Genomic DNA, 27645 nt, shown 5'->3' on the forward strand with positions numbered 1-27645 from the left:
GACTGCTGGTTTCAGAGTCGGGAGGGAATTTTTCCTCAGGTGAAGATTGGCTAAATCATTTGGGGTTTTTGCCCTCCTCTGGATCAACTTTAGCAATTACAGAACTAACAGGTCGAACTTGATGGACGCAAGTCTTTATTCGGCTTTACAAACTATGTTACTATGTTACTATTTATGTCAGGGTTTTGTCGGGGGTCTCAGGCTCTCAGTTTAGGGGCTCTGCTTACTGTCTATCTGTTATATAGGCTCGGTATCTCAGGGGGAAAATCTAGTGCCCATATTTATGTCGGGGTTTTGTTTTGTCTCCCTGAGGAAGGACGCACCGAAACGCGCATCGGGGTGGGCATTACACATGCAGCAGGAATAGCCACCGCTATATTTGGACACTCCAACCAGCAGGTATGAGGACATATAATGATATATATGTTTATAATGCTGAATATATACTACAATACAGCAAAGATTAGTGTGCACCCAAACATATTAAAACAATTAAGTCCGTATAAGGCTGATTACATTTTGGATGGTGCTCTAATGTAGTACAAGTTACATTGCCACTGATACTGACATACTGCCATTGTAGCAGGTCAGATGTAGCAGTGTTGGTTACACTTAAGTGAAGTGGCAGTATTACTCTGACTTCCTGCGTGCATATTATTAGCTATTCTAATTAGATATATTTTTTATTATGTGTATGCTCTTTTTTCTGTGTCACCATATACCCTAACTTGTTCCAATAAAGGTCTTTTAAAGGTCGGATGTGTATTTATAGGTTTTTTTCTGTATCTCAGGTGTACGGTCTGGTACTCATATTTATGTCAGGGTTTTGTCCGGGGTCTCTTGTTCTCAGTTTAGGGGCTCTGCTTACTGTCTATAGGTTATATAGGCTTGGTATCTCAGGTGTACGGTCTGGTACTCATATTTATGTCAGGGTTTTGTTGGGGGTTTCAGGCTCTCAGTTTAGGGGCTCTGCTTACTGTCTATAGGTTATATAGGCTCTGTATCTCAGGTGTACGGTCTGGTACTCATATTTATGTCAGGGTTTTGTTGGGGGTCTCAGGCTCTCGGTTTAGGGGCTCTGCTTACTGTCTATAGGTTATATAGCCTCTGTATCTCAGGTGTACGGTCTGGTACCCATATTTATGTCAGGGTTTTGTTGGGGGTCTCAGGCTCTCGGTTTAGGGGCTCTGCTTACTATCTATAGGTTATATAGCCTCTGTATCTCAGGTGTACGGTCTGGTACCCATATTTATGTCAGGGTTTTGTCGGGGGTCTCAGGCTCTCAGTTTAGGGGCTCTGCTTACTGTCTATAGGTTATATAGGCTTGGTATCTCATGGGGACGATCTGGTGCCCATATTTATGTCAGGGTTTTGTATTGTTGGGGGTCTCAGGCTCTCGGTTTAGGGGCTCTGCTTACTGTCTATAGGTTATATAGGCTCAGTATCTCAGGGGATGATCTGGTACCCATATTTATGTCAGGGTTTTGTATTGTTGGGGGTCTCAGGCTCTCGGTTTAGGGGCTCTGCTTACTGTCTATAGGTTATATAGGCTCAGTATCTCAGGGGGACGATCTGGAGCCCATATTTATGTCAGGGTTTTGTTTTGTTGGGGGTCTCCAGCTCTCGGTTTAGGGGCTCTGCTTACTGTCTATAGGTTATATAGGCTCGGTATCTCAGGGGGACGATCTGGTGCCCATATTTATGTCAGGGTTTTGTATTGTTGGGGGTCTCAGGCTCTCGGTTTAGGGGCTCTGCTTACTGTCTATAGGTTATATAGGCTTAGTATCTCAGGGGGACGATCTGGAGCCCATATTTATGTCAGGGTTTTGTTTTGTTGGGGGTCTCAGACTCTCAGTTTAGGGGCTCTGCTTACTGTCTATAGGTTATATAGGCTTGGTATCTCATGGGGACGATCTGGTGCCCATATTTATGTCAGGGTTTTGTATTGTTGGGGGTCTCAGGCTCTCGGTTTAGGGGCTCTGCTTACTGTCTATAGGTTATATAGGCTCGGTATCTCAGGGGGACGATCTGGAGCCCATATTTATGTCAGGGTTTTGTTTTGTTGGGGGTCTCAGGCTCTCGGTTTAGGGGCTCTGCTTACTGTCTATAGGTTATATAGGCTCGGTATCTCAGGGGGACGATCTGGAGCCCATATTTATGTCAGGGTTTTGTTTTGTTGGGGGTCTCAGGCTCTCGGTTTAGGGGCTCTGCTTACTGTCTATAGGTTGTATAGGCTCGGTATCTCAGGGGACGATCTGGTACCCATATTTATGTCAGGGTTTTGTATTGTTGGGGGTCTCAGGCTCTCGGTTTAGGGGCTCTGCTTACTGTCTATAGGTTATATAGGCTCAGTATCTCAGGGGGACGATCTGGAGCCCATATTTATGTCAGGGTTTTGTTTTGTTGGGGGTCTCCAGCTCTCGGTTTAGGGGCTCTGCTTACTGTCTATAGGTTATATAGGCTCGGTATCTCAGGGGGACGATCTGGTGCCCATATTTATGTCAGGGTTTTGTATTGTTGGGGGTCTCAGGCTCTCGGTTTAGGGGCTCTGCTTACTGTCTATAGGTTATATAGGCTTAGTATCTCAGGGGGACGATCTGGAGCCCATATTTATGTCAGGGTTTTGTTTTGTTGGGGGTCTCAGACTCTCAGTTTAGGGGCTCTGCTTACTGTCTATAGGTTATATAGGCTTGGTATCTCATGGGGACGATCTGGTGCCCATATTTATGTCAGGGTTTTGTATTGTTGGGGGTCTCAGGCTCTCGGTTTAGGGGCTCTGCTTACTGTCTATAGGTTATATAGGCTCGGTATCTCAGGGGGACGATCTGGAGCCCATATTTATGTCAGGGTTTTGTTTTGTTGGGGGTCTCAGGCTCTCGGTTTAGGGGCTCTGCTTACTGTCTATAGGTTGTATAGGCTCGGTATCTCAGGGGACGATCTGGTACCCATATTTATGTCAGGGTTTTGTATTGTTGGGGGTATCAGGCTCTCGGTTTAGGGGCTCTGCTTACTGTCTATAGGTTATATAGGTTCAGTATCTCAGGGGGACGATCTGGAGCCCATATTTATGTCAGGGTTTTGTTTTGTTGGGGGTCTCCAGCTCTCGGTTTAGGGGCTCTGCTTACTGTCTATAGGTTATATAGGCTCGGTATCTCAGGGGGGCGATCTGGTGCCCATATTTATGTCAGGGTTTTGTATTGTTGGGGGTCTCAGGCTCTCGGTTTAGGGGCTCTGCTTACTGTCTATAGGTTATATAGGCTCAGTATCTCAGGGGGACGATCTGGAGCCCATATTTATGTCAGGGTTTTGTTTTGTTGGGGGTCTCAGACTCTCAGTTTAGGGGCTCTGCTTACTGTCTATAGGTTATATAGGCTCGGTATCTCAGGCGGACGATCTGGTGCCCATATTTATGTCAGGGTTTTGTATTGTTGGGGGTCTCAGGCTCTCGGTTTAGGGGCTCTGCTTACTGTCTATAGGTTATATAGGCTCAGTATCTCAGGGGGACGATCTGGAGCCCATATTTATGTTGGGGTTTTGTTTTGTTGGGGGTCTCAGACTCTCAGTTTAGGGGCTCTGCTGTCTATAGGTTGTATAGGCTCGGTATCTCAGGGGGACGATCTGGTGCCCATATTTATGTCAGGGTTTTGTATTGTTGGGGGTCTCAGGCTCTCGGTTTAGGGGCTCTGCTTACTGTCTATAGGTTATATAGGCTCAGTATCTCAGGGGGACGATCTGGAGCCCATATTTATGTCAGGGTTTTGTTTTGTTGGGGGTCTCAGACTCTCAGTTTAGGGGCTCTGCTTACTGTCTATAGGTTATATAGGCTCAGTATCTCAGGGGGACGATCTGGAGCCCATATTTATGTCAGGGTTTTGTATTGTTGGGGGTCTCAGGCTCTCGGTTTAGGGGCTCTGCTTACTGTCTATAGGTTATATAGGCTCAGTATCTCAGGGGGACGATCTGGAGACCATATTTATGTTGGGGTTTTGTTTTGTCGGGGGTTATTATTTTTTTTAGTGCCTGTATTTTGGAGAATGAAGGGGGTCACATGTATTTTTGTGATTCGGGATGCATCCTGTAAAATTAGCACCCCACTGAGGTCATTAAAATGTTAATTTTGTGTAAAACTAAAGAAACTTTTCATAGCCAATTGTATGTAACTACCAGAGGATCAATAAGGCTAAGAGTAAAGCAATGAATGAGTACAATGGCGGTCTCTCTGGTCGTATTGATAAGTTTGGGGTTTCAGTCAGGGCTCAGAGGATATTGGCGCCATAATGTTATGTCTGGGGAGTGATGCGCCTACTCTGAGGCGCGGAAGGATTCGAGGAGGAAGAAAAAAGGGCCGGACAATCAGCCTGGAGTCAGTTAGTCAGCCACCACATGGCGCCATCGGTGTCGGCCCCGCCCCCTTTTCCAGACGTCATCGCGTTTCGAGCACGTACTCTTTTAATTGATTGTTCCGCCGCTGCTGGAGAGCGGGGGTTTCTGTACCGCGCTTCGAGCACCGCGTGTGTATTCATCCGCCATCAGCCTCAGCGCTTGTGAGGAAGCAGAGGGCGAATCGTCGTCATCTTGACTCTGAGAAGCTGCTGCCTGGAGAACATGTCGGCCACCGTGACGCGTGAAAAGAGGAGCTCGGCTACCGCCACTGCGACCGTCGCCACCAGTAACAACGGCGATAATGGCAGCGGGGAGCCTGTGACCGACGGCCCGGAGCTGCTGGAGAACTGCGGCGTGTGTAAGGGCCGGCTGCGGGCGGAGCGGGAGCCTCAGCTGCTGCCGTGCCTCCACACCATGTGCAAGATCTGCCTGAGCGCCGAGCCCGCCGAGGCCAGCCCCGACCCCGGATCCGGTAAGAGCTTTTCCCGCCATTGCCCGTGTGTCCCGCCAATGTCCCCGGCCCGGCCTGTGCGGCCTCCAGCGGCGCGGCCTCCTCCCGGCACCACACCAGGCCCATGAGGCCGGGGCTGCAGAACAAAGGGCTGCCCGCCCTACAGGCCGCGATGGCGCCGAGGGGCCCAGCTCCGCGCCACAGCCCGGGACCCCACACTGTGCCGGGCCCCTCACTGCGCCAGGCCCGGCCGCTCCCCCTGCAGGGCCCTAGCCTTCTGCGCGCTCGCCTGGCCTGGCACGTGGGACTAGAAGTACCACAATGCCCCGATCAGCGCGAAGCGAAACTTCTTCCGACTTGTAGTGCTGCAGGGCCCGGCCTGTATAACGGCGATCGTAGGGCCGCTTATAACGCGATCTCTGCAGGATCAAGCTGATCGTCATAGTGTGCAACTACAAGCACCAGCAGACAGCCTAAACTTTCTGAAACTTTTAGTGCAGCTCCCAGCATGTGGTGAAGCCGCATCCACCGTGCATGTGCTCTGCAGCCTGCTGTGAGCTGCATGCAGCCCCCCATTGTGTCCACCGGTATAACTACAGGTCTCAGGTGGAATACTCTGCACTATACTCTATAGTATACTCTTATTATACACTCTTATTATACCATCATTACTCTGCAATGTCTTCACAGATGTGAGTTCCCCCTGAATCCAGGTTTACAGGGTTTTGTTTTCCAAATAGATCTCATGCAGAGATCCAAGGCTGACCTTCAGATTTTTGCTTCTGCTCAAAGGCTTTTCCATGTGTAATCTGCATAAAATAAGTAGCATGATAGCTAAATCTATATATATTTTCTCCCCTTCAATGGCACCAAAAATCTTGACATTTTTGTTTAAATATAGAATTGCCAAATCCCTATTCATTCATGGGAAGGGGGATAAGTTGTGTGGTATAGAATAAGCATCAAGATTATCAAATCTGACCCATGTAAACATATCCCAGAATGCAGTGACTCCTTTCTTTGTTTAAAGGGTTAAGTGGGTAACATGCAAGTTTCTCCTAGTAAACATGCTGTAAGACTTTGTGGCCAATTTTGTTTATCCAGTGTTCCTATATAGGGGAAAACTTTCTCTGACCCTTGTTCTTAAGAATTCTGGCCACGCTGAGGTTCTTGGTTTTAGTAAAAAAAAAATATTTTTTTCTTCTCCCTAACCAGAAGTCTACATGGAGCCCTCTCGTAGAGGCTGTCCTCTGCTTTTTCATTGATGACCTATCCTTGGTCATCAATGCTGATTGTAGGGGAGCCATGTGTGACATTCCCACTGATCCTATGTTAACCTATCCTAAGGATGGGCCATAAGACTCTTTCCACACTTTGGGTGGAAAATTAGGGGGTTCGTCTTATAGTCTGAACATAGCTTACTGGGGAATTGCGGTGGTAAAGTGGGATCACAGAAAGCGGGGTCCGTCCCCCAGGAACCTGCCGTCAGCAGAAGCGGTGAGATGCTGCGGGCCCGGTGTCGAAGGTCAGGCAGGGCGAAGTACATTGCTTTTCCGGCGCTCATCTTCCTAACAGGGCTGTGGAGTCGGTAAGACGAACCTCCGACTCCTCAATTTCCATGGCACCAACTCCGACTCCCTCATACATGGCTCATATTTAAGTGATAAGTTTACTGCAGCACAGATTCATCTCAGCTAAAAGTCTAGACCCTTAGATCAGGAATAGGACAGACATTTATAGAACATTTCATAACTTCCCAAATTCTTATGAAAAAACATTCCCCACAAACTGCATTGAACTACTGTACCCAATTTATTTATTTTAGGAGTCGGTCCATTTTACTCCGACTCCACAGCCCTGCTACTTAAAGCTGTGATCTACAGGGCGTGTGTGCTGGGATCTCGGCGACCATTTCCCTGAGGCTCAAAGCTCACCGCCCCCACGTAAGATACCTATTCGGACTATAAGACTGACGGTCTTTAATCCTAGAAGATCCATGCATACATTAAGGCCTGCAATGAGACATAAACTTATAGTACTAGTTTAATAAACCACAAACCAGCATGCAGCATGGTTTTCGGAGCATGCTGGGAGTTGTATTTAGCTAGAGGCTGCAGGTTGGAGACCACTACACTTAATGATCTTCCCTCCATTCTCTGCAGTTAAATCCATTCTATTGTTCCTCCTTATCAGCCAGATGTTGGTTTTCTTTCATGGGTTGATTGACAGGAAGTGCAGATAACTCCCTGCCCCCATCTTCACTCTAAAGTCTCCAGACACCATTTCTTAGGTGTAAGACTGTTGAAAGTTTTAACTGTAAGGTGACCACACACATGAATTTGAATATGCATGCATGTGTCCTGCAACTACTTTACAAATGTCTGTAGCTGGAGCAGAGTTTTTAAAGTCTACTGCACTATTGGAAGTTGCCACTCATCTGAAAATAATCCATCTTAGCAGATCAGAGTTGCAGCAAATTGTCATTCATCATTTCTGCAAAACTGTTGTCCTATAATCTGCTAAAACAAGAAATCTGCCCATTTTATCCTATGTGTAAGATAGGCTTTGGAGACTGTGGACTCTAGACATGGCACACCTCAATAGTATTTGGGGCTTAGTGACTCAGACATTTAACAATTTTGTGGCTGTAAATGTTTGCAAATCGGCCTTCGTTTACTATCTGCTTTAGACCACACTGAATGTGCACATAAGAGAACAAATCAGTTTTCCATTGTTCTCGGCAGCATATTGCTAAGTGATAATATTATGTGTAAATGAAAAGCTTTTCACCCAAGGAAGTTTTTCTTGTTGGAAGGGTGATAAACATCCTGTTTACTGTGATTACCACAGTAAGGACTCTCCTTCCCTGTAATCGCTTGATGTAAATTCACCTTAGTCGGAATAGAGGGAGGTCACCTGCTGAGGGCCTTCTTTTAGCCACATCATTTTAATGGATTTAAGCCATCCTATTCATATGCAGGTGGCCATTCATCTGGATGGCCCCATGTCTTCCTCAGTTTTCAGTGTTGACAATCACCATAGTATGTCTGCAATCTTTTGGTCTTCCTCCAGGGCATTGACAAATCCAGTAAGCTGTAATAGTACATTTGTCTTTCCATGCTGCAATATTACTTTTCCCTAGTTTTTTTTGATCAGTGTTTCCATATTGATAACCGCAAAAAGGTGCTGAAACTTTTATAAACTCCCCATAAAGGGTTGAAATGGTATGTGAGCAGCAAGTACATTAGTCACAAACAGACCGCAGAGACCCTAAATAGAAATCTTGTATGTCTGTCTGCCTCTTGCTTCTCCCTCAATAGATGGCAATTGTTGCTTTTAAAATTCTAAGTAATGTAAATCTGTCCTCACTGACTATACATTTTACCTATTAGTTGAGAGTGAAAGATCAGTCCAGGAAGAGAAAAAAAAATTTCTCCCAAGATTTACTACAAACTTGCTTCTTTCCATATGTACTACTAATTGGTTAACTAAAAAGTACTGTAAAGGTATGGCTACCCTTAAACCACTTGGGATTGAAGCTTTGCAAACAGCTATTTATATTCCTAGTAATTCCAGAAAGTATACAAATCATTTTGGGCAACTTTTCAGTATCAGTTGTGTACTTGAAAACATGTACCTTTTCTGGCCATTGAGTTGTCCTGTATTTTCACCAGTTTTCAGCTCTGCCTCCATTTTCTGACCCAATGGGAGGAGATGCTGTGATGTCTCCCACACACAGATTCCTGTTTCTTTGTTTAGCACAGGGGTTTCAAACACGCGGGCCGCATGCGGCCCCTGAGGCTGCTTTATCGGGCCCGCAGGCACAGACCCCTTGACGATCCCGACCTGGTCCAGGAGGAGCCGCCGACAGCAGCGCTGAATTGCCGCGCAGAGACAGTCTCCCAGCACAGCATTTCCAATGCCAGCTGCTGGCCAATCAGAGGCCAGCAGCTGATATCTGCGTGTCAGCGCAGCGAGTATGACGTCATTGCCATATGCAGATGTCAGCTGCTGGCCTCTGATTGGCCGGCGGCTGACATTGAAAATGCTGTGCTGGGAGACAGTCTCTGTGCGCCAATGCAGCGCTGCTGTCGGCGGCTCCTCCTGGACCAGGTCGGGATCGTCAAGGGGTCGGACTCTGGTGCCTGCGGGCCACATCTGCAGGAAGGCTGCCGAGGGAATGGAGGACAGGTGAGAATCTTTTTTTTTTTTTTTTTTTTTATTTTGTGTGTGAAGAACAGCACAGGGGGCACAGAGCCACAAGATGGGGACCGGGATGGGGCCCAGAGCCACAAGATGGGGACCAGAGCCACAAGATGGGGACCTGGATGAGGCACATTAGTACAAGATGGGCTCCAGGATGGGGAATGTTGCCACAGGATGGGGACCTGGATGGGGCACATAGCCACAGGATGGGGACCAGAGCCACAAAATGGGGACCAAGATGGGGACCAGAGCCACAAGATGGGGACCAGAGCCACAGGATGGGGACCTGGATGGGGCACATAGCCACAGGATGGGGACCTGGATGGGGCACATAGCCACAGGATGGGGACCTGGATGGGGCACATAGCCACAGGATGGGGACCTGGATGGGGCACATAGCCACAGGATGGGGACCTGGATGGGGCACATAGCCACAGGATGGGGACCTGGATGGGGCACATAGCCACAGGATGGGGACCTGGATGGGGCACATAGCCACAGGATGGGGACCTGGATGGGGCACATAGCCACAGGATGGGGACCTGGATGGGGCACATAGCCACAGGATGTTTTCCATTATTACTATATGATGCTAATTGTAAGACAATATTACTGTATGTGGCCAATTGGGGGAAATAAAATTGTAAAAAAAATAAAATAAAGCATGAAAAAATACTGGGCACTAAAAATGCTGTTTTATATGTAAACTAAAGTAAACACAAAAAAGTGCATGTTTATTATCGCCACATCCATAACGACCCAAGCCATAAAAAAATAAACACGGCAAAAATGTTCAAAAGGTGTATACAAAAAAAATGGTATCACTAAAAATGTCACATTGAACAAAAAATGCGGCGCCCCAAATTCAAATTTTTTCCATGTGCAGCCCATATACCCAGCCGAGTTTGAGACCCCTGGTTTAGCACATGTTCAAACATCCCAGCAGCATGGAGATTATATAGCAGTACTAAGCATTGTGACTGTGACTCTAGCTCTGCAATAAGACAAATCACTGCTATGTGAGCAGTATAATGTAGAGCCAGGATCTACTTTTTTCTGGTCAAACGGGGTATTATCTGTGACAGTCAAAGTATATTGAAATAAAGATTAGATGGAAATTCTACTTACAGTAGTACTAAATCCACTAATCAACTTTTCTGTAAAGTTCAAAGTGATTTTTAATAGGCAAACTCCAGTGGTGCATTTTTTTTTTTCCTCTTGCCCACCTCCTATGTTTTGAGCATTTGCTAAAATCAATAGCAATCATTTTTTTTACTTTTTTTTTTTTTGTAGTAGAAATCCACTTCTAAATCGGCATAAAAATCTTTAATGAGGAAACTAATGAACACACAGCTGTTCTTCAGGGTTTTATGCTTATTGCCTTAAAGATTTATATCTCCATAACCTAAAGTGGGCAGTCACGGGCATTGAAGGCCACCTGGCTAATTCACATACTCCTTTTTAGAGTGCTAACCGGGTCAGGAGACCCTCCCCCTCCTGATGAATAAGGCATCCAGAGATGTCTACATAAAGCACCATTAATACTTGCCAGTCCTTCTCCTTAAGCTGCCGACTGCTACTCTTCTGTGTGGCTGCTCATGTAGTTACTGTCAGACAAGCATTTTTGTCTTATTTGGTATAGGCCATTAAGACTTGCGGCAGACTGAGTTCTGAGATCCTTGGTTCCAGTGCTGTCACTTACTGGGCTGCTTGCTGTAATGTTTTCACTGCTGCCATACAGTCCTCCTTATTAATGAGCTCTATATAACCCTGCCTGCACCACTGACATCTGTGTAGGCAAAAAGCTGTCAATCAATGATGTGGGCAGATTTATACAGTGCTCAGCATTCAGAAAACTGGTGTCTCTGTAGCACATACTATGGGGTATCTCATCAAAGAGCTCATGAATATGGTGGACTACATGGCAACAGGTTTACTAGTCATTTAGTGATATCTGGCTGTGATGAAGCTAATCTTTTGAACCACAGCAAGCAGCCCAGTAAGTGACACATCGTTGACATCAGGGTCTCTGCCTCTACACCATGCTGCTCTTATCTTGCCTAGAAAAAAATCTGACAGATTTCCTTTAAGGCCAACTTGGATTTTCAACCACTGAATAAATACATTAAATGTTTTCACCCCATGACTACAGCAATTGGTGACTCTGTAATGAGTCCATGAGGACTTGAAACACAAGCCTTATGACAGATTTCCTTTTAAAGGGGACCAGTCAAACTATACTCTCAATTTGTGTAGCCCTAGCATTTCTATAGAGACCCCATTTAAAAATGGGCTAAAAATACTTGCTTGAAATCGCTAAGTTCATCATCAATTTATATTTTGATAAACGCATAGGGTAGACTCCAGAAAAAAATCTAAATGCCAGAATTGTAGTTGTCACCACACATCCCCTAAAGAGAGATGCAAACAAAACATCTAATACAAAATGTTTTGATATCAATCAGCTTACCATACAAAAAGCAAACCCTTACACTGCTCAATCTGCAGAAAAACAAAAAACATTACTTGTCTAGGAAAATAACAACCCAAACTTTTTATTTTTCACCTTGCTTCAATAGTCCCCTTAAGACTTGAAGCTGCAATCGATCGCTTGTGCTACACAGGCCTACTAGGAAAAAAAGATCTGCAATAACAAGCATGGGGGGTCTATTTCTTACACATTCCTCACATGTATTAAAACTGTCAACAATCGCAAATCATGCACACAGGAGCGATTTAACCTGATCACCGAGCAGCTGTAAATACTCGGAGCTCGGCCCGAGCATACTCGCCGAAAGGATTAATAGAACATACTCGCTCAACACTAGTAATGACTGATGTCACTGCAGAGCTGTGTGATTATACCTGACACATCTGCTGGCTCCTCTCAGCTTCCATCTCAGGCAGACTGGGTTGCAATATTGTTAGAATACAGCAGCTGCCAATGTGTTTGTAAGGATAAAGCAATGATTAGGGAAAGCTCACTCCCTAATCAGATTTAGAATCTGCAAAAGGTGAGGTTCACAAAGCTAAAATATAACCTTTAATTTTAAAATGGACAATAATAAAATACACTAAAAAAAATGCCACAGGAAACTTATTCTGTTTCTCCAAAGATAATGGATCTTAATTCAGTGGAGCAAAATGGTGGACCTTGGTTTTCGTTGGTCTTACCCATGTGATATTTACCAATACAGCACATAATTGATGTTTGCTATAGATGTGAGCTGTACTAATGAGCACGCTAAGAATGACATGCCTGTCCAGGTTATTTTCTAGATATTTGATTTGACAGTCATGGTATTTACTTACAAGGTATAAATCTACGTTGTATCCATGTGACTATGTATTGTACAATCTTGTATGGTAGCTGTATTGGTAAATATTAGATGGGTAAGATTAACCAAAATGAAGGTCCACCATTTTTTGTTTAACTGAACTACTTATCTAGTATCACCTGTGGGGAAACGGAGTGAGAGTGCCCAGTAGTATGTATGTAGCAAGAGAAATTGACATGCTGCGGTCTGGAAAGACGCCCCCGCGGGTGAGCTGCAGGAGCACAGACGCATAGTGGGCATGGAATTTCTTGAAATCCCATCCACTATGCTGTAATACCTGGCCGCTGCGGATTGCATGCAGTGCAAGTGCGCTTTGTCCGATCTGCAACCATTCTCGACTTTGTGCACATGCCCTTAGTCTGCTTCAGTAGGTTCCACAAGCATGGGGGAGACTGCTGACTTGGTAGATGTCCAGAAGGCAGTCATTGACACATTCCACAAAGAGGGTAAACCACAAAAGGTCATTACTAGTGTTGAGTGAGTATGTTCTATTAACCCTTTTGCCGAGTATTTACAGCTGCTCAGTGATATGGTTGAATCGCTCCTGTGTGCATGATTTGCAACTGTTAGACATTCCTCACATGTAATAAAGCTGTCAAACAGTCGCAAATCATGCACACAGGAGCGATTCAACCATATCACCGAGCAGCTGTAAATACTCGGAGCTCGGCCCAAGCATACTCGGACAGAACATACTCGCTTAACCCTAGTCATTACGAAAGAAACTGGCTGTTCAGAGTGCTGTATCCAAGCATATTAATGGAAAGTTGGTAGGAAAAGGTGCACATGAAACCGGGATAACCGCAGCCTTGAAAGGATTAAGAAAAGACCATTCAAAAATTTGGGGGAGGTTCACAAGCAGTGGACTGCTGCTGGAATCATTGCTTCTAGAGCCACCACACACAAGCGTATCCAGGACATGAGCTACAGGTGCCACATTCCTTGTGTCAAGCCACTCATGACCAATAGACAATGATGGAAGCGTCTTACCTGGACTGTTGCTCATTGGTCCAAGGTGTTGTCAGATGAAAGTTAATCTTAATTTCATTTGGAAATCAAGGTCCCGGAGGCTGGAGGAAGAGTGGAGAGGCCACAATCCAAGCTGCTTGATGTCTAGTGTGAAGTTTCCACAATCAGTGATGGTTTGGGGAGCCATGTCATCTGCTGGTGTAGGTCCACTGTGTTTTATCAAGACCAAAGTCAGTGCAGCAGTCTACCAGGAAATTTTTAGAGCGCTTCATGCTTCCCTCTGCCGACAAGCTTTTTGCAGATGGAAATGTCATTCTCCAGCAGGACTTGGCCCCTGTCCACACTGCCAAAAGTACTAATACCTGGTTTACAAGCAACAGTATCACTGCTTGATTGGCCAGTAAACTCGCCTGACCTTAACTCCATAGAGAATCTATGGGGTATTGTCAAGAGGAAGATGAGACACCAGACCCAACAATGCAGACGAGCTGAAGGTTGCTCTCAAAGCAACCTGGGCTTCCATAACACCTCAGCAGTACCACAGGCTGATCGCCTCCATGCCACGCCGCATTGATGCAGTAATTGATGCAAAAGGAGCCCCGACCAAGTATTGAGTGCATTTACTGAACATACATTTCATTAGGACAACATTTCAGATTTTAAAAACATTTTTCAAGCTGTTATAAAGTATTCTAATTTACTGAGGAAAAACATAAATACAAATATAGAAATAAACACTTGAAATAGATAATTCTATTTGTAATGACTCTATATAATGAGTTTCACTTTTTGTATTGAAAAACAAATTACCTTTTTGATATTCTAATTTTGTGAGAAACACCTGTATATTGTAGGCTAGTTGCACAGATGCAGTGTTCACCTAGGGTAATCCTGTCCTGCATCAAACTGCATGCTTTGAAACTGATTATTGGAAGAATTTAAAAATTGTAACATCATACAAAATATAACTTGCTTAAAACTGAATCCTCCTAAAATGTAATGGTGCTGCCTGTCTAATGTGACAGTGATAATTCTGTTCTTTCATTACTTACAACTCCGTGGTGTTGTATGAGCAATTTTATATATATCTTGATTTGAGGTTTATTTTATGGTCAGGCAATGTAAGTAAACTAATACACCTGTACAGTGGTGGCAATGATGAACTGCGCAGGGGTACGGACCTCGGCTGAATCATGGGAGCCGAATGCAGCGCTGGATATTCTGAGGCTGCTGACGTGTGGTTAGCAGCTTTGAATTGGCCTGCATGAACTCGTCGCCTAACTGAGCCACATCTCTGTACTTTAAAAGCCCCGTATCTAGCCTGCAATGAAACAGAAGTTTAAGAAATCCCATCAAGGGTGTGTATAAAGAAGTTGACTGTCCCATACTGTTAAATGGAACCAGTCAGGACAATCTTCTACATTTTTATTCTGGTATGCTTGTATAGGTCCTAGTACTACACTAAAAAATGGTATCTGCTTTGCAACAGTCAGCGCTGAGATCACGCTTTTGCATTGACATACAAGTCGAGCTGTATGTACTTTGTCTCTGTACTCAATTGCATGAACCCTCTTTAAAGCTTGGGTTCCTCAGTGCTGGCACATTAGATTACTGCAAAAATGGGTATCCTTTTTTTATTGTACATTCAAGGACCTATACAGCCATACCAGTGGTTAGGTTTACTGCAAAAAAAAGTTCTTACATTTTTACAGCATTTTCTAGTGGCCATAAAGCTGTCAAAACCATTTTAAACCTGGTTGGAGTTTTCTTTTATTCAGTGATGTACTGTTTTTGGAGGTAGGGATGTCACCTTATCCAATAAAAGATATCTGCACTCTGCTTCTCTCTAGCCTGAAGCTGCAGATAAGTGAGCCATATGTTGTATTTAAATACATGATGGAAATATGCTAGTTGTTTTTTTTTTTTTTTTTTTTTTGCTTTAAGTAGAGACCAATCCCAATAATCCACAAGTCTTAATGCTTGGTGTATGTATCAAGTGTGGCCAACCCTCCCATTTGAAAGGGAAAAAAAGTGAACTATGCAGTTCCATGTTCAAGATTTGAATATTGTGCATTTGATCAGCTTCTTTGACTTAATGGTATCTTGTACCTTTCTAGCTATGGTCAACTGCCCAGTGTGCAAGAACCAGTGCTATCAGAAGGAAATTGTTGAGAACTACTTTCTTAGAGAGGACGCTTCTGAAGACCAAGGAGCCGAAACCATTCAGGTAAGATGAAAGTGACTAATGATACATTTATAGTATATATTTAACCCTGTGTAGGCTCTGCATTTTTCCCTCAGATTTGCACTGATGTAGTTCTTTGTGTTGATGTATTGTGTAGCTATTGTGCAAGGCCAGCTGTTCCTACGATCTTTAATTCTTAGTCTGTTCCTATTCCCACTAAACTGCACTAAGCCAGTCTGCAATGTAACAACAACCTTCTTCCACCCATCTTTAACTGGCTAATATGTAGAACACAAATATCCACATCTCATGGTCACCAGAAGGCAGGTTAGTTACCTAGATACAAGTTTTGGGTAGTTTAAGAACACATGATCCTTACAACCTGTAAGGCTGTGTTCACACTAGAGGTACTCTGCACTGAGCACTCTGTTGGGGTTTATCCCAGCAAACTGTTTAAAGGGAAGCAATCATCAAATATACTATTGTTTTTTTCTGTTATGTTTTTAAAGGTGTTTTCCCACGAACAAGTTAATTTTATTCACTAGGTCTTGGAATAAAAATAAACTCCACAACTGGATATGATTAAAAAAAAATTCCTGTGTTGAAATACTGCTGTGTACTGTGTAGTGGCTTGCTTAAAACGTTTTGCCTCAAAGAATCAGCTGTGATCCTGTGCGGTCTGTATACTCTTTTACTTTGTCCCCTGCCCAGGAGCTGTAGTATGATCAGACCATGTTCCTGTACAGTCAGACACAGCCATTACACAGTACACAGCAGGGGCACATTTATAAGATTATCTCAGCACAGGAATGGTTTTTTTTTTTTGTTTTTTTTTTTACATCAAATTGTGGATCTTTTTATTCCAAGGACTAGTGAATTAAATGACTTTTGTTCATGGGAAAACTCCTTCACACAGTACACGCTTCCTTATCAGATAGGAAGTATGAGTCTAAAATGGCTCCAGTGGTCATTGTGGAAAATTGCAGGTCACTAAAGTATGAAAGAAAAATGAGGCAGTCTAAGGCTATGTTCACACACGTTGTGTTTTGCTGTTTATTTTGCAGCAGGTTTTTATGTAAATTTTCAGCTGCGTCTAGCAGTACCAGCAAAGTCTGAGAAACCAGAATTCTCTGTTCCATTGCTTTTCGTTTGCTGTGTATTTTCTGCCTTGCTTGCGTATTTGGAAAATAAAGCATGTCACTTCTTTCAGCGTTTCTGCAGCAGAAAACGCACCTGCGTTTGGGTAGTAATAGGTGATAAAAAATACGCAACAAAACCTTTTTTTTTTTTTTTTTTTTCTGCCAAAGAAAAGTTTGCAGCAGAAAAAAAACACGTGTGAACATAGCCTAATGCTTGTGTGTCCTGCAAAAATAAACTCCATTTCAGCCCTTATGCACACTCAAACATATCCATTTGTATTTAGTTTGACTCAATGAATGGGCATGTTGCTTGAGCAAATAACAGCTGATCTGTTAAGGGGCGTGGTTGTGACCTCTACCAATCTGATATGGATTACCTCTCCTGTGGAAGGGTTATCAATATCCTGTGACCATATAACCCCTTTTAATTGTGTTTTCTGATATACAAAAGTTTGCTTATGAGAGCAATTCTGTGTTGTAAATGTAGCCTACGGCTGCGTGCCCACGATCAGCTTTGCTGCGTCCAAGACACTGCGTTTTATGTTAAAGCACAGTAGATTGCCTTTATAGAAATCCCATGTCCGCTGTGCTTCTATTTAACGCTGCGGAAGCTCAAGTGCAGTGCTGATTTGCGAGCCACGCCATGTCAAATTCTGTAGTCTCTGCTGTGGATTTTAACCATTTGAATGTCATTACATGTAGTGGATTCGCATGTACTGACACAAGTGTGGCAATTGGAATGCAGTGTTTTGGACGCAGCGTAGTTTCGAAAATACGCTGCTTCCAAAGTGCTGCTATTCCTGATTGTGGGGACATAACTTAAACTTGTTTGTGGGAAAACCCCTTTATTTTAATAGATCTTGGAATAATTTCCATGATTGGATGTGTTTAAATAAAATGTTCCTGTGCGGAGATAATCTTATATATGTGCCCCTGCTGTGTACTGTGTAATGGCTGTGTCTGACTGTGCAGGGACATGGTGTGACCATGCCACAGCCCCTGGGCAGGGGAGGAATGAAAAGAGTATACAGATGGAATTGGCTGCAATCCCCTGCTGTAATTTCTTTGAAGTAAAACATTGTTCATAAACAGGCAGAGAAATGTTCTACTTCACAGAAAGAATCAGCTGTGATTCCCTGCTGTAATGTCTGTATATTCTTTTGTTTCCTCCTCTGCCCAGGAGATGTGGTATGATCAGACCATGTTCCTGCACAGTCAGACACAGCCATTACACAGGGAAACATTTATAAGATTATCTCTGCACAGGAACGTCTTATTTAAACGCATCAAATTGTGGAAGTTATTCCAAGATCTATTGATTAAAATCAACTTTCGTTTGTGAGAGAACCCTTTTTAACCCCTTCGCAACCTTGGGATTTTCCGTTTTTACATTTTCGTTTTTTGCTCCCCTTGTTCCCAGAGCCATAGCGTTTTTATTTTTTGATCAATATGGCCTTGTGAGGGCTTATTTTTTGCAGGACGAGTTGTACTTTTGAACAACATTACTGGTTTTACCATATCGTGTACGGAAAAACAGGGAAAAAAAATTCCAAGTGTGGTGAAATTGCAAACAAGTGCAATGCCGCTTTTTTTTTTTCTTTTTTTTTTTTTTTTTTTTTACAATATTCACTGAATGCCAAAACTGACCTGCCATTCTTATTCTCCAGGTCATTACGAATTTGTAGACCCCAAACATGTACAGGTTCTTTTTTTATTTAAGTGGTGTAAAAAATTTCCAAAGTTTGCTTAAAAAAAGCACCATTTTTCGGGATCTGGGGCCAGGTGAGGGCTTATTTTTTGCGACCTGAGCTGAAGTTTTTGATGCCATTTTCTAGTAGATCTGATGTTTTGATCGCCCGTTATTGCAATGTTGCGGCGACCAAAAAACATAATTCTCGCTTTTCGAATTTTTTTCTCGTTACGCAGTTTACCGATTGGACTAATTTTTATATTGATCGGATGATTATGAACGCGGCAATAGCAAATGTGTATGTGGGTTTCTTATTTTATTAGAATATGAATGGAGCGAAAGGGGAGTGATTAAAAATATATATATATTTAAAACACATTCAATTTTTGCATTCTTCTATAGTCTCCATAGGATACTAGAAGCGCACTTGTCTGATCGCCTCTGCTACATAGAGGTGATCAGCAGATCACTATGTAGCAGAAATGGTCCTGTGCTATGAGCACCGACCACTAGGTGGCGCTCATAGCGATCAGCACATGACAACCACCGGGGTCTGCTGCAGACCCAGGGCTGTCATACCCACCCATCTGCGATCACGTGACGGGGTTACCGATGGGCGGGGCAAGTGATGTGCTTCTGGCATGGCAATGTTAAATGCCACTGTCAGAGATTGACAGCGGCATTTAGCATGTTAACAGCCGCAGGTGAATCGCGATTCCACCCACGGCTGTTGTGGGCACATGTCGGCTGATTCTTACAGCCGACATGTGCCTGGCTCAGTGTGGCCTCAACGCCGGATCCCTCACTGAACCGGGGGTGATGACCTGGGGCATACTAATACGCCCCAGGTTGTAAAGTGGTTAATGCTGGGATAGCACATGAGCTTTTCCAGCATTTCTGATGCATTTCAGCCAGTTTAAAATTGATCCAAATGGAATAAAAAAATGAAGGATGGACTTGTATGTCCCCTTCCTACAGAATCTGCTACACTGGATTTTCACATTCGCTTTATGAAAACATCTTTTACTTGAGGCTGTCATAGAATGCCTTGAGGAAAGACTGGGCTTGCATAAGCTCAATATTGTCCTCCCAGTGTTTGCTCAATATAGTTATGTACTAATGGAGGCACTTCATTACTGTTACCAACCACAATAAGGCCTGGCTAATATGACCTGAGTGGGCAGTGTAAGTGATGTTGGCCTACAATCTATTTCATAATTTTAGGTTTTAGTTTTGGATGGTGTTCGTATTCCGGCTATCTGAATTTGGTTGTACGTGAATGTTTGTGGTATTACATTTCTTCAGTTTGTCGACTGTCTGGTTTGGGCGGACTGCTTTAGCAATAATGCTCTATAATTCATCTTCTTGTTTCTTGCAGAGATGCACCAGCTGTGAGGACAATGCTATTGCTAACAGTTACTGCATAGAGTGCACTGAGTGGCTTTGTGAAACCTGTGTGGAGGCTCATCAGCGTGTTAAATACACAAAAGATCACACTGTTAAGGTCACAGGTGAGTCTTTTTATCAGGTAACAACTTTTTTTTTTTTACTCGTCTCCTAGAGGTGAACACCCATCATTCAGATATATTGTGGCTAAAAAAGGCCATATAATTGGAACTTAATACTCAGATTTTCGAGTGCATTATGGCTGTTGGATCTGCATACATACCAATCTTAAGGGGGGGGGGGGGGGGTCTGGGGTTACACCTACTGTAAAGCCCTTTGTATTTTATGTACCAGATGCTTTTTTTGTTGCATATCTTAGTGTAACATGTGAACATGCCCTTATGTTCACACAACTATATGTAATGAATTGTTCAATGTACACAGGCAGCCATTGTTCTTGCTGCCACATCCTGTTTCACAGGGCCATCTGCTTTTATGTATTTTTTTAAGCAAGCCCCAAAAAAATTTCACTTAACAAATGAGGATTTTTGATCATCAGGTTTACACTGCACGGTTGGGAAACAAATGTTCTTAAGAGCGAAAGCAAATCTATTTTTTTTTTTTTTTTTAGGTGGCTCAAAGAAGGAAGCAGAACACATTGTCTACTGCCCAATCCATAATGAAGAGCCCCTTATGCTCTTCTGTGATACTTGTGACACGTTGACCTGCCGTGACTGCCAACTGCAGGGACACAAGGATCATCAGTATGTAAAAAAAACAAACAAAAAACCCACTTTTTTTGTGTAGTCACTGGCTTCTGATTCTGACTTTTTTTTTTTTAACATTATTCCTTTTTGCCAATATTCTCCAGGTATCAGTTTTTAGAGGATGCTGTCAAAAACCAACGGAAGATCCTGTCCGCTCTGGTGAAGAGACTTGGAGAAAAACATGTTCTTCTGCAAAAGTCCACCAAGGATGTTCACTCTTCGTAAGTAGCATTATAGGTTGCTGAACTTCTCAAACTTATTTGAATAAATACTACATGTACAAAATGACTTTGGATCAAGGTACCTTTTTAATGTATGTGAGAAATGGAAATTGCAGTTTGAAAGCTTCTCACCAGAGCATATAGAAGGCCTGTGTTAGAAAGTCTCAAGTGCTTTTGTAGCTCTTGCAATAAGCCATGAGGACCTCTAAGATAGAACTCACATTTTGGCCATCTTCTAAAACTTTTCATATGTTGCTTTGATGTGCAGGATTCGTCAAGTCATTGATGTTCAGAAGAAATTACAAGTAGATGTGAAGATGGCCATCCTGCAAATTATGAAGGAGCTTAACAAGCGTGGCAAACTGCTTGTAAATGATATGCAGGTCTGATTACAAATGGATTTTTTCTTCATTTATTCTCTTGTATTAATCTGTTCTAACCCCTTCCCAATGTGTGTGCAACATCATGCACAATAGGCCAGGTTGCTTTTATGCTAATCAAGTGAAATTGATTAACTTCCCCGCATCCTTATTTAAAAAAATAATAATTTTTAAACTGAATGTTAATTTATGCAAAGAAAATTAAGCTTGTTTGCTTCTTTTTACTCCCCACAGAAAGTAACTGAAGGACAACAGGACAAATTGGAGAAACAGCACTGGAATATGACTAAACTTCAAAAACACCAGGAACACATTCTCCGCTTTGCTACCTGGGCATTGGAAAGTGATAACAATACAGCCTTGCTGCTTTCTAAGAAGCTGGTACAATGACATTTATTTTATTGGTTTACTCGCCTTGTTCCAGCTGCTTCTGTCTGACCATTTGTCTGTGTTTTTCAAGATCTATTTCCAGCTTCATCGTGCACTGAAAGTAGTTGTGGACCCTGTCGAGCCATTGGGAGACTTAAGATTCCAGTGGGATGCGGATACCTGGACAAAGCATGCAGAATTTTTTGGTAAGACTTTAATATTTTCATTACTCCCCCTCATCCAGAATGTAATTTTGTGCTTGGCTTAGGGACTTTGACAAACATGACCTGATGTTAAACTTCAATTCTCTGCTGTCTTAATTCATGCTGTCCTGTGATTCAGACACCACATCAGGTTGTATTTTTAGCCTCTGAATGGAAGAGATTTTATCCTTAAAATTAAAATGATCCAGAAGCTTATAGAAAAACAACAAAAACTTGTTTTCAATAGTAGTAGAAAAAAAATTAGATTAGTTTTATTCACCAGAGTATTAAGAATCAATCTATCTTTCAGGTAAAATAGTGTCTGATAAGGCAGGAGTGCTGTCAACAACTGCTCAGTCAATGAACTCTCAAGTCCTGACTCCACTTACTAACTTCAACCCAATGGTGCAGAATAGAGGAAGACCTGGAGGGAGAGCTGGTATGGGTGGCCCCTACATGCAGGTATAGTGTTATGTAATGCAGGTATAGTGTTCATAATGAGCAGCCTTTCATATCAACTATTGCAGAAACTTACCTATTTGTTTCCTTTACAGTCCATGGATGACTATGATGGAACAGGTATGTGTCTCCTGATGCCACTGAGATTTCATATGCCTGGGAGGATGTTAATTTTAACTGCTAATCACTTCTTTTTTGTCTTTCAGAGGGTGAATCATCTGGATTAGATGCTATGGGTGGCCAGAAAAGGTATTTACAAACTTTTTTTTTTTTGTGAATTATGGAGGAGAGTTATTTGTTTGCCACCCCCACTTTATATTTTCTTTTATCAAATGTCTTCTATTTAAAGGGGACGGAGTTCAGAGGGTGGTGATGTGAACGAACTGCTAAAGAAAGTTCCCCGTGTGAGTTTGGAACGTTTGGATGTGGATCTTAATCCTGACACTCAGCCGCCAGTCTTTAAAGTTTTCCCTGGAAATACAAATGAAGATTATAATTTGATTGTCATTGAGAGAGGCAATGGTGGTGATCCTGTTGTAAAAGTAAGTTGAGTGCAAAGTTTCCCCCCTCACTCATGTTCCAAAGTGCAGTTAACCTGCAGATGTAGGGTTAATAATGCTGCAATGTTGTCCGGCTGCTGGCTTTGACAACTTGCTCTGCAGTGTCTGTTTAGGGTCCTGCTGTCCAGAGCGACCTCACGATGATATATAATATAGTATATATAAATTATATTTTATGCTTTTATAATCTATTCTCTGGGGAGCTGCTTCATTCATCAATGGCTGATAGAGATTTTTTCTTTAATTTGTAGTTTTGCCCCAGGTTAGATTTAATCTTTTCACCGCTAAAACCATTTTTATTTTTAACTACAGGAGGAAGCAATGGAGACTGGCATTGGCATTCCCACAAATGAATCTGGTGAGGAGAAACCTTACATGCGCCCTGATGGTTTGCCAGAAAATGTGACTCCTGCAGCTCTCCCAGCAAGCTCAGCTGGCGATGCTGCTGAATTCCAGGGCTCTAGTGCATCTGCCCCCTTAGAAGCTGCACCTGGCGCTCGCTGTAAGGTGTGCCAAAAGGAGGGAGCGCTGGTCACATGCAACCAGTGCAAGAACACTTTCCACCGTGACTGCCATCTGCCAGCGATTATAGAAACTATAAGGTAATTGCATGCAGAAAATGTTGAGGGTCCTTAATTCAGGGTGCATTTCATCTGTTATATTGCTTGTGACCCAGTATATGGCCCTAGTTAATGTACAAGTCTTTTAATAAAAGACTAAGGTGTGACTGCCACAATGACTTCTTTCCCAGAATCCTGGCTAGCAAAAGCTAAATGGTTTTGTTGTGAGACGTTTCATGAATGCATCACCCTGAATGTCTTCCAGGAGTGTTGGAAAGTTAGTTGAGGATTCCCTTATGTGTTGTATGATGGGGTTTTTTCATATTGCTTTTGATGTTTTCAGTTTGTGGAATATCAGTAAAATGTATGTTTTATCTTTAAGTGGAGACTGGAAGTGCATGTTATGCCAGGAGATGCCCAAGATTGACCAAGGTGAAGCTGCCATCACAGATGCTAATGCCACCAGCCTCTCTGCAGCTGATCAGAAGGTTTGGAACATAATTTAACTTAATTTCCTTTTAATAAGTTTAGCTGATGCTACGTTGCTTTTAATTTTTTAAGTTTTTTTTCTTTATTTTGTGTCCCTTGTTTCATATTTATTTGTATTGCTGACATGTCATTCTGTTTCTAGCGATGTGAGCGTGTGTTGCTGGAACTGCTTTGCCATGAGCCTTGCCGGCCCTTCCACAGACTGTCCGCCAGTGCGGTAAGTGTCCCTTGTGTTTGATTCTAGGGTGTTAATCTTTGCTGGCCTGTTTGTTATCACATTGCTCTTCTAATTTCCTGTCATGTTTTACTGTATCTTAACTTTTGTAAGAGAGAGAATGAACAATTTGTAGGCTTTATCTAAATCTAACTGCGAACTTGTTTTAGGATGGGGAACCAATGATTGACTTAACTCTCATCCGAGCCAAACTGCAGCAGAAGGTAACGCCTTACTATCCCAACCCTGATGACTTTGTTTGCGACGTGTGGATGATGTTTAGAAACGTCAGCAAGTTTGCAGAGGTAAGACAAATCTGTAGTGTTTTGTTTTCACCATTACGAATGGGTCAAGCTTTGAGCTAATGGCAATATTTTTTTTACCCTGTAGGATAAAGCAGTCGTCCAGTCAATCATTGAACTCCAGTCTTTCTTTGAAGCAAGGCTCAGTCTTCTGTTTGGGGATCGCAAATTTCCATGTCTTGTGGGAGAAGCTGGACGAGATGATGAGCCGAATAGTGAAAGTGCGACTCAAAGAAGTTCCCCTATGAGCACAACCAGCGACAGCGTATCTTCTGTTAAAAACGGCGCCGATCAGATTTAATGATCTGTCTTGAGCTCTTCAAATATAACCCGATTAAAGGTGACATGCGCATGTCTAGTTTCAAAGATAATGACATATGCGCAAATGACTCAAACTATAGTCCTTCCCTTTTATTTCCATAGATGAGTCCTAGATACAATGGATAAAGGGTTGCAGAGGTCTGTAATGTAGTTAGTGAGCTCCCATCTTTCATTTACACTGCTTGGATCCACTCAAAATCAAGTCCATTGTGTCTACTACTTCTATAATTCCTCCCAGTCTGTCTATTGTTTCCATAACTACTCCACTTCTGTCTTTAATACCTCCCTGGCTGGAACCACTCTGTCTAGTGTTTCCAGAATGCTCTCCTATTGTTTTAAGAGCCTTTCCCCCTCTGTCTAGAACACTATCCCTTTTGTCTGTTTCTAGAACTGCCCTCCACCGCTAACACTTCTGTCGGTTGTTTCTAGAAGGTGTTCCCTGGTTTCCAGTTGTGGTGAACAATTATTCTTTGTCACACAATAGGGAAACTGCCATTACTTCTATGCTGCAGTCAAGATGTCAGTCCTTGCCAACCTGGTTCACCATCTGCCTGTTACACAGGTTCACATACCCATAGAGTGTAGTTTTTAGATCCTCTGGGGGTGTGCTACTATTTTTCAGACTACATCTTGTATTATTGCACACACATTTTCTCTGCTCTTCCAATACCCAAATTTTCATCCTTACATGGTAGCCTAATCCAGGACCAAATGTTTAATTTTTCTGCTACTTTTGACCCCTATCTTGGGCTCCCTAAGCAGTCTTGCTATGTTAAGGTGCTGAGCAAGTTGCGAGTGTTCGGTCACCACGGTTTTCATTTAAGTTTTTTAAAATGTTTCCTGTAAAATGTTACCTGTTCTCTTCACCCCATGGCAGGCCTTCCACCAAAATGTAGGTGCAAGCTATAACCAAGGCTTATCATTAAAATGAGTTTGTGTTCTCACACCAGAGTTTGGAAGTTGTACTGTGTAGAGCTTGGTGCCATCTATATTGTCCTAGAATCCTTAGCCCCTCTCTCTGCCTTTATATTTTCATGACCACTTGGATTAAAATAGAATAAAGTCTGCATTGAAGTCATTTTTGTTTTATGCTTTGTTTTGCATTAACACAGATTTAAGATTTGTCAGGAAATCCCGGAGTTTTGGTTACTTGAGTTTTTGAGATTCTTTCCACCCCCACCCCTTCTCTAAAACCTGTTTTGAAAAACTGCAATCAGAATGTAAAATATCAATTGATGTACCCTTTTATTTTTTACAAAGCCCTCGTTAGGTTTGTGACTTGCGTTTATACTGCTTTTACAGAGATGTTCCATTGATGCCTTGTGGCCATTCTGTATGGTTCAAAGCCACCAACATGAGAAACAAGTTCACACTATGGGTGCATTTACACTGCTCGATTCCCCATAATCGTCTGTTTGAGCAAGAAACTTCTTATTTGGGTGAGATGATTAAGCATGCTTGAATATCATTGCTCTCATCAGCACATCGTCTTGCATAATCTATTACCGATCATTCTGCGCGCACAGAAGCGTGTTTGGCTACATGTTTGTTGATCGGAAGTTTAACATCGGAAGTTGTGCAGTGTAAATGCACCTTTAAGAAAATAAACTCAATTAGGATCACCGCTGAGGCCAATAGATCTGTGCTGATATATATATCATTACTGTATTTCAATCTGACATCTCCCCTATTACTGTTGTATCCTGTAAGCACCTTTCTACTCATTAGCCGATTTGCTGTCCTGCTTGCCTTGATACTAATGGAGATGCCTGGTGAGTCCATTTTGTAAAAGCAGTTAAACCTTTAAGATAAATTCTGTATGTTTGGTTTTTTTTTTTCCCTTTTTCTTTTTTTTTTTTTTTTTTTTTTATCAAATAAAGCCTGAACACTTACAAGCTTGTATTTGTTTTACAGAAGTTGCATTTATTCTAGTTCTCTGGTTTATTTTACTAGTAGTACCTGGATATATATTGCTGTATATTTTAGAATGCTTCATGTGAAATAAATATTTGGTGCGTTGATTTCCTTAAGGAAATGGTGGTTCTGTTCTCTTCCGTCTTTTGCTAAATTGGAATTGGCACAAGACCTCCTTAGTTCATATTGGGGAAACTTAAAAGTTGCCAGTTCCCCTTACTGGAAGACTGTTGTGGCCAGTGGTGTGTGATGTTCTACTCCTAATACAGTTAACCCCGTTGGCACAAGATCTTGTAAATGGAGGGGGAAAAAGTTTGTCCAAGTGACATTCTCTTGCACCACCATATTTGTGTAATCTAAAATTTGTACCCATGTTGTGCAAAGAGGGGAGACAATTGAGGAACCCAAGTGAACCAGAAGCTGCGTGCACATACCCTAGCTACATTGGCATGCTGTGCAAGCCCAGAGAGGCAGCAGTGACTCTGCCTTCAGCATACTATCACTGCGGGCTCTGCAAAGTTTGCAGCTTGTGTCTCTTGCGCTACTACAGCCTTGCTGGATACGGTCAAAGATGACAGCCTGGAGGGGGGGGGGGGGGCAGGGGCAAGTCATGCTGAAAGAACTGAGATACCATTTTGTCACAAACAGCCCTCTGCTGCCCCTTATCAGAACAATTACAGTTACTTAACGGGAGGCTGCTGGCAGTTTCCACTAATAGACCTGGTATTGGGCAACTACCCATGAGCATATGGTATATACACCTGATTAAAATGCATGGAATATTATATACCTTGGTATAGTCACTGCTAACTCCACAATAACCCAAGAAAGATTAGCTGCCATCACCAAGCAGATTAGACATCCGTTATCTGTAGCGTGTGGTTTACAGAACAACTATTTGAGTATTTAATCCACAAGATGGGCAATGTTTGCAAAATCTTGTGTTATTTTTAAAAAGGGGCAAAATACAAAATATGCAATTACATAAACTAGGATTAAAGGGAAGGTGCCACACTTTTACATTAAGGAATTTAACCTTTTAATTTATTTTACATAATGTTATAACATTTTCAAGTGCCCAGTATTTATAGTTTTATTTTTTTGTTTTGCAGCTACTGGGGGCTGCCATCTTGCTTTTC

General features: G+C 42.7%; 1 protein-coding gene and 1 non-coding gene across 2 annotated transcripts; both read left to right on the forward strand.

Moving 5' to 3' along the window:
• Positions 1–4417: 4417 nt before the first annotated feature.
• TRIM28 (tripartite motif containing 28) lies at positions 4418–25799 on the forward strand. The gene is made up of 17 exons (XM_073662093.1): positions 4418–4855; positions 15465–15574; positions 19740–19872; positions 20379–20511; positions 20619–20735; positions 21004–21118; positions 21350–21496; positions 21576–21690; positions 21998–22149; positions 22242–22266; positions 22353–22395; positions 22496–22688; positions 23019–23308; positions 23649–23754; positions 23898–23972; positions 24140–24274; positions 24360–25799. Exons 1-17 carry the CDS (start codon positions 4606–4608, stop codon positions 24570–24572), a joined length of 2352 nt encoding a protein of 783 aa, XP_073518194.1. The 5' UTR covers positions 4418–4605; the 3' UTR covers positions 24573–25799.
• LOC141193190 (small nucleolar RNA SNORD94) lies at positions 14497–14637 on the forward strand. The gene has a single exon (XR_012266452.1). It is a non-coding gene; the product is annotated as a small nucleolar RNA SNORD94 (small nucleolar RNA).
• Positions 25800–27645: the final 1846 nt, after the last annotated feature.

Source organism: Phyllobates terribilis, unplaced genomic scaffold (genome assembly GCF_046119375.1).
Source record: "Phyllobates terribilis strain yellow unplaced genomic scaffold, ASM4611937v1 Scaffold_65__1_contigs__length_7625178, whole genome shotgun sequence".
Classification (NCBI taxonomy): domain Eukaryota; kingdom Metazoa; phylum Chordata; class Amphibia; order Anura; family Dendrobatidae; genus Phyllobates; species Phyllobates terribilis.

Bases quoted from the DNA above. Each gene is read 5' to 3' on its own strand.
- TRIM28 (XM_073662093.1), top strand. From the start codon at position 4,606: ATGTCGGCCACCGTGACGCGTGAAAAGAGGAGCTCGGCTACCGCCACT. The intron at 21,691-21,997 runs GTAAGACTTTAA...TCTATCTTTCAG, and splicing joins AAAGCATGCAGAATTTTTTG to GTAAAATAGTGTCTGATAAG. The intron at 23,973-24,139 runs GTAAGTGTCCCT...AACTTGTTTTAG, and splicing joins ACAGACTGTCCGCCAGTGCG to GATGGGGAACCAATGATTGA.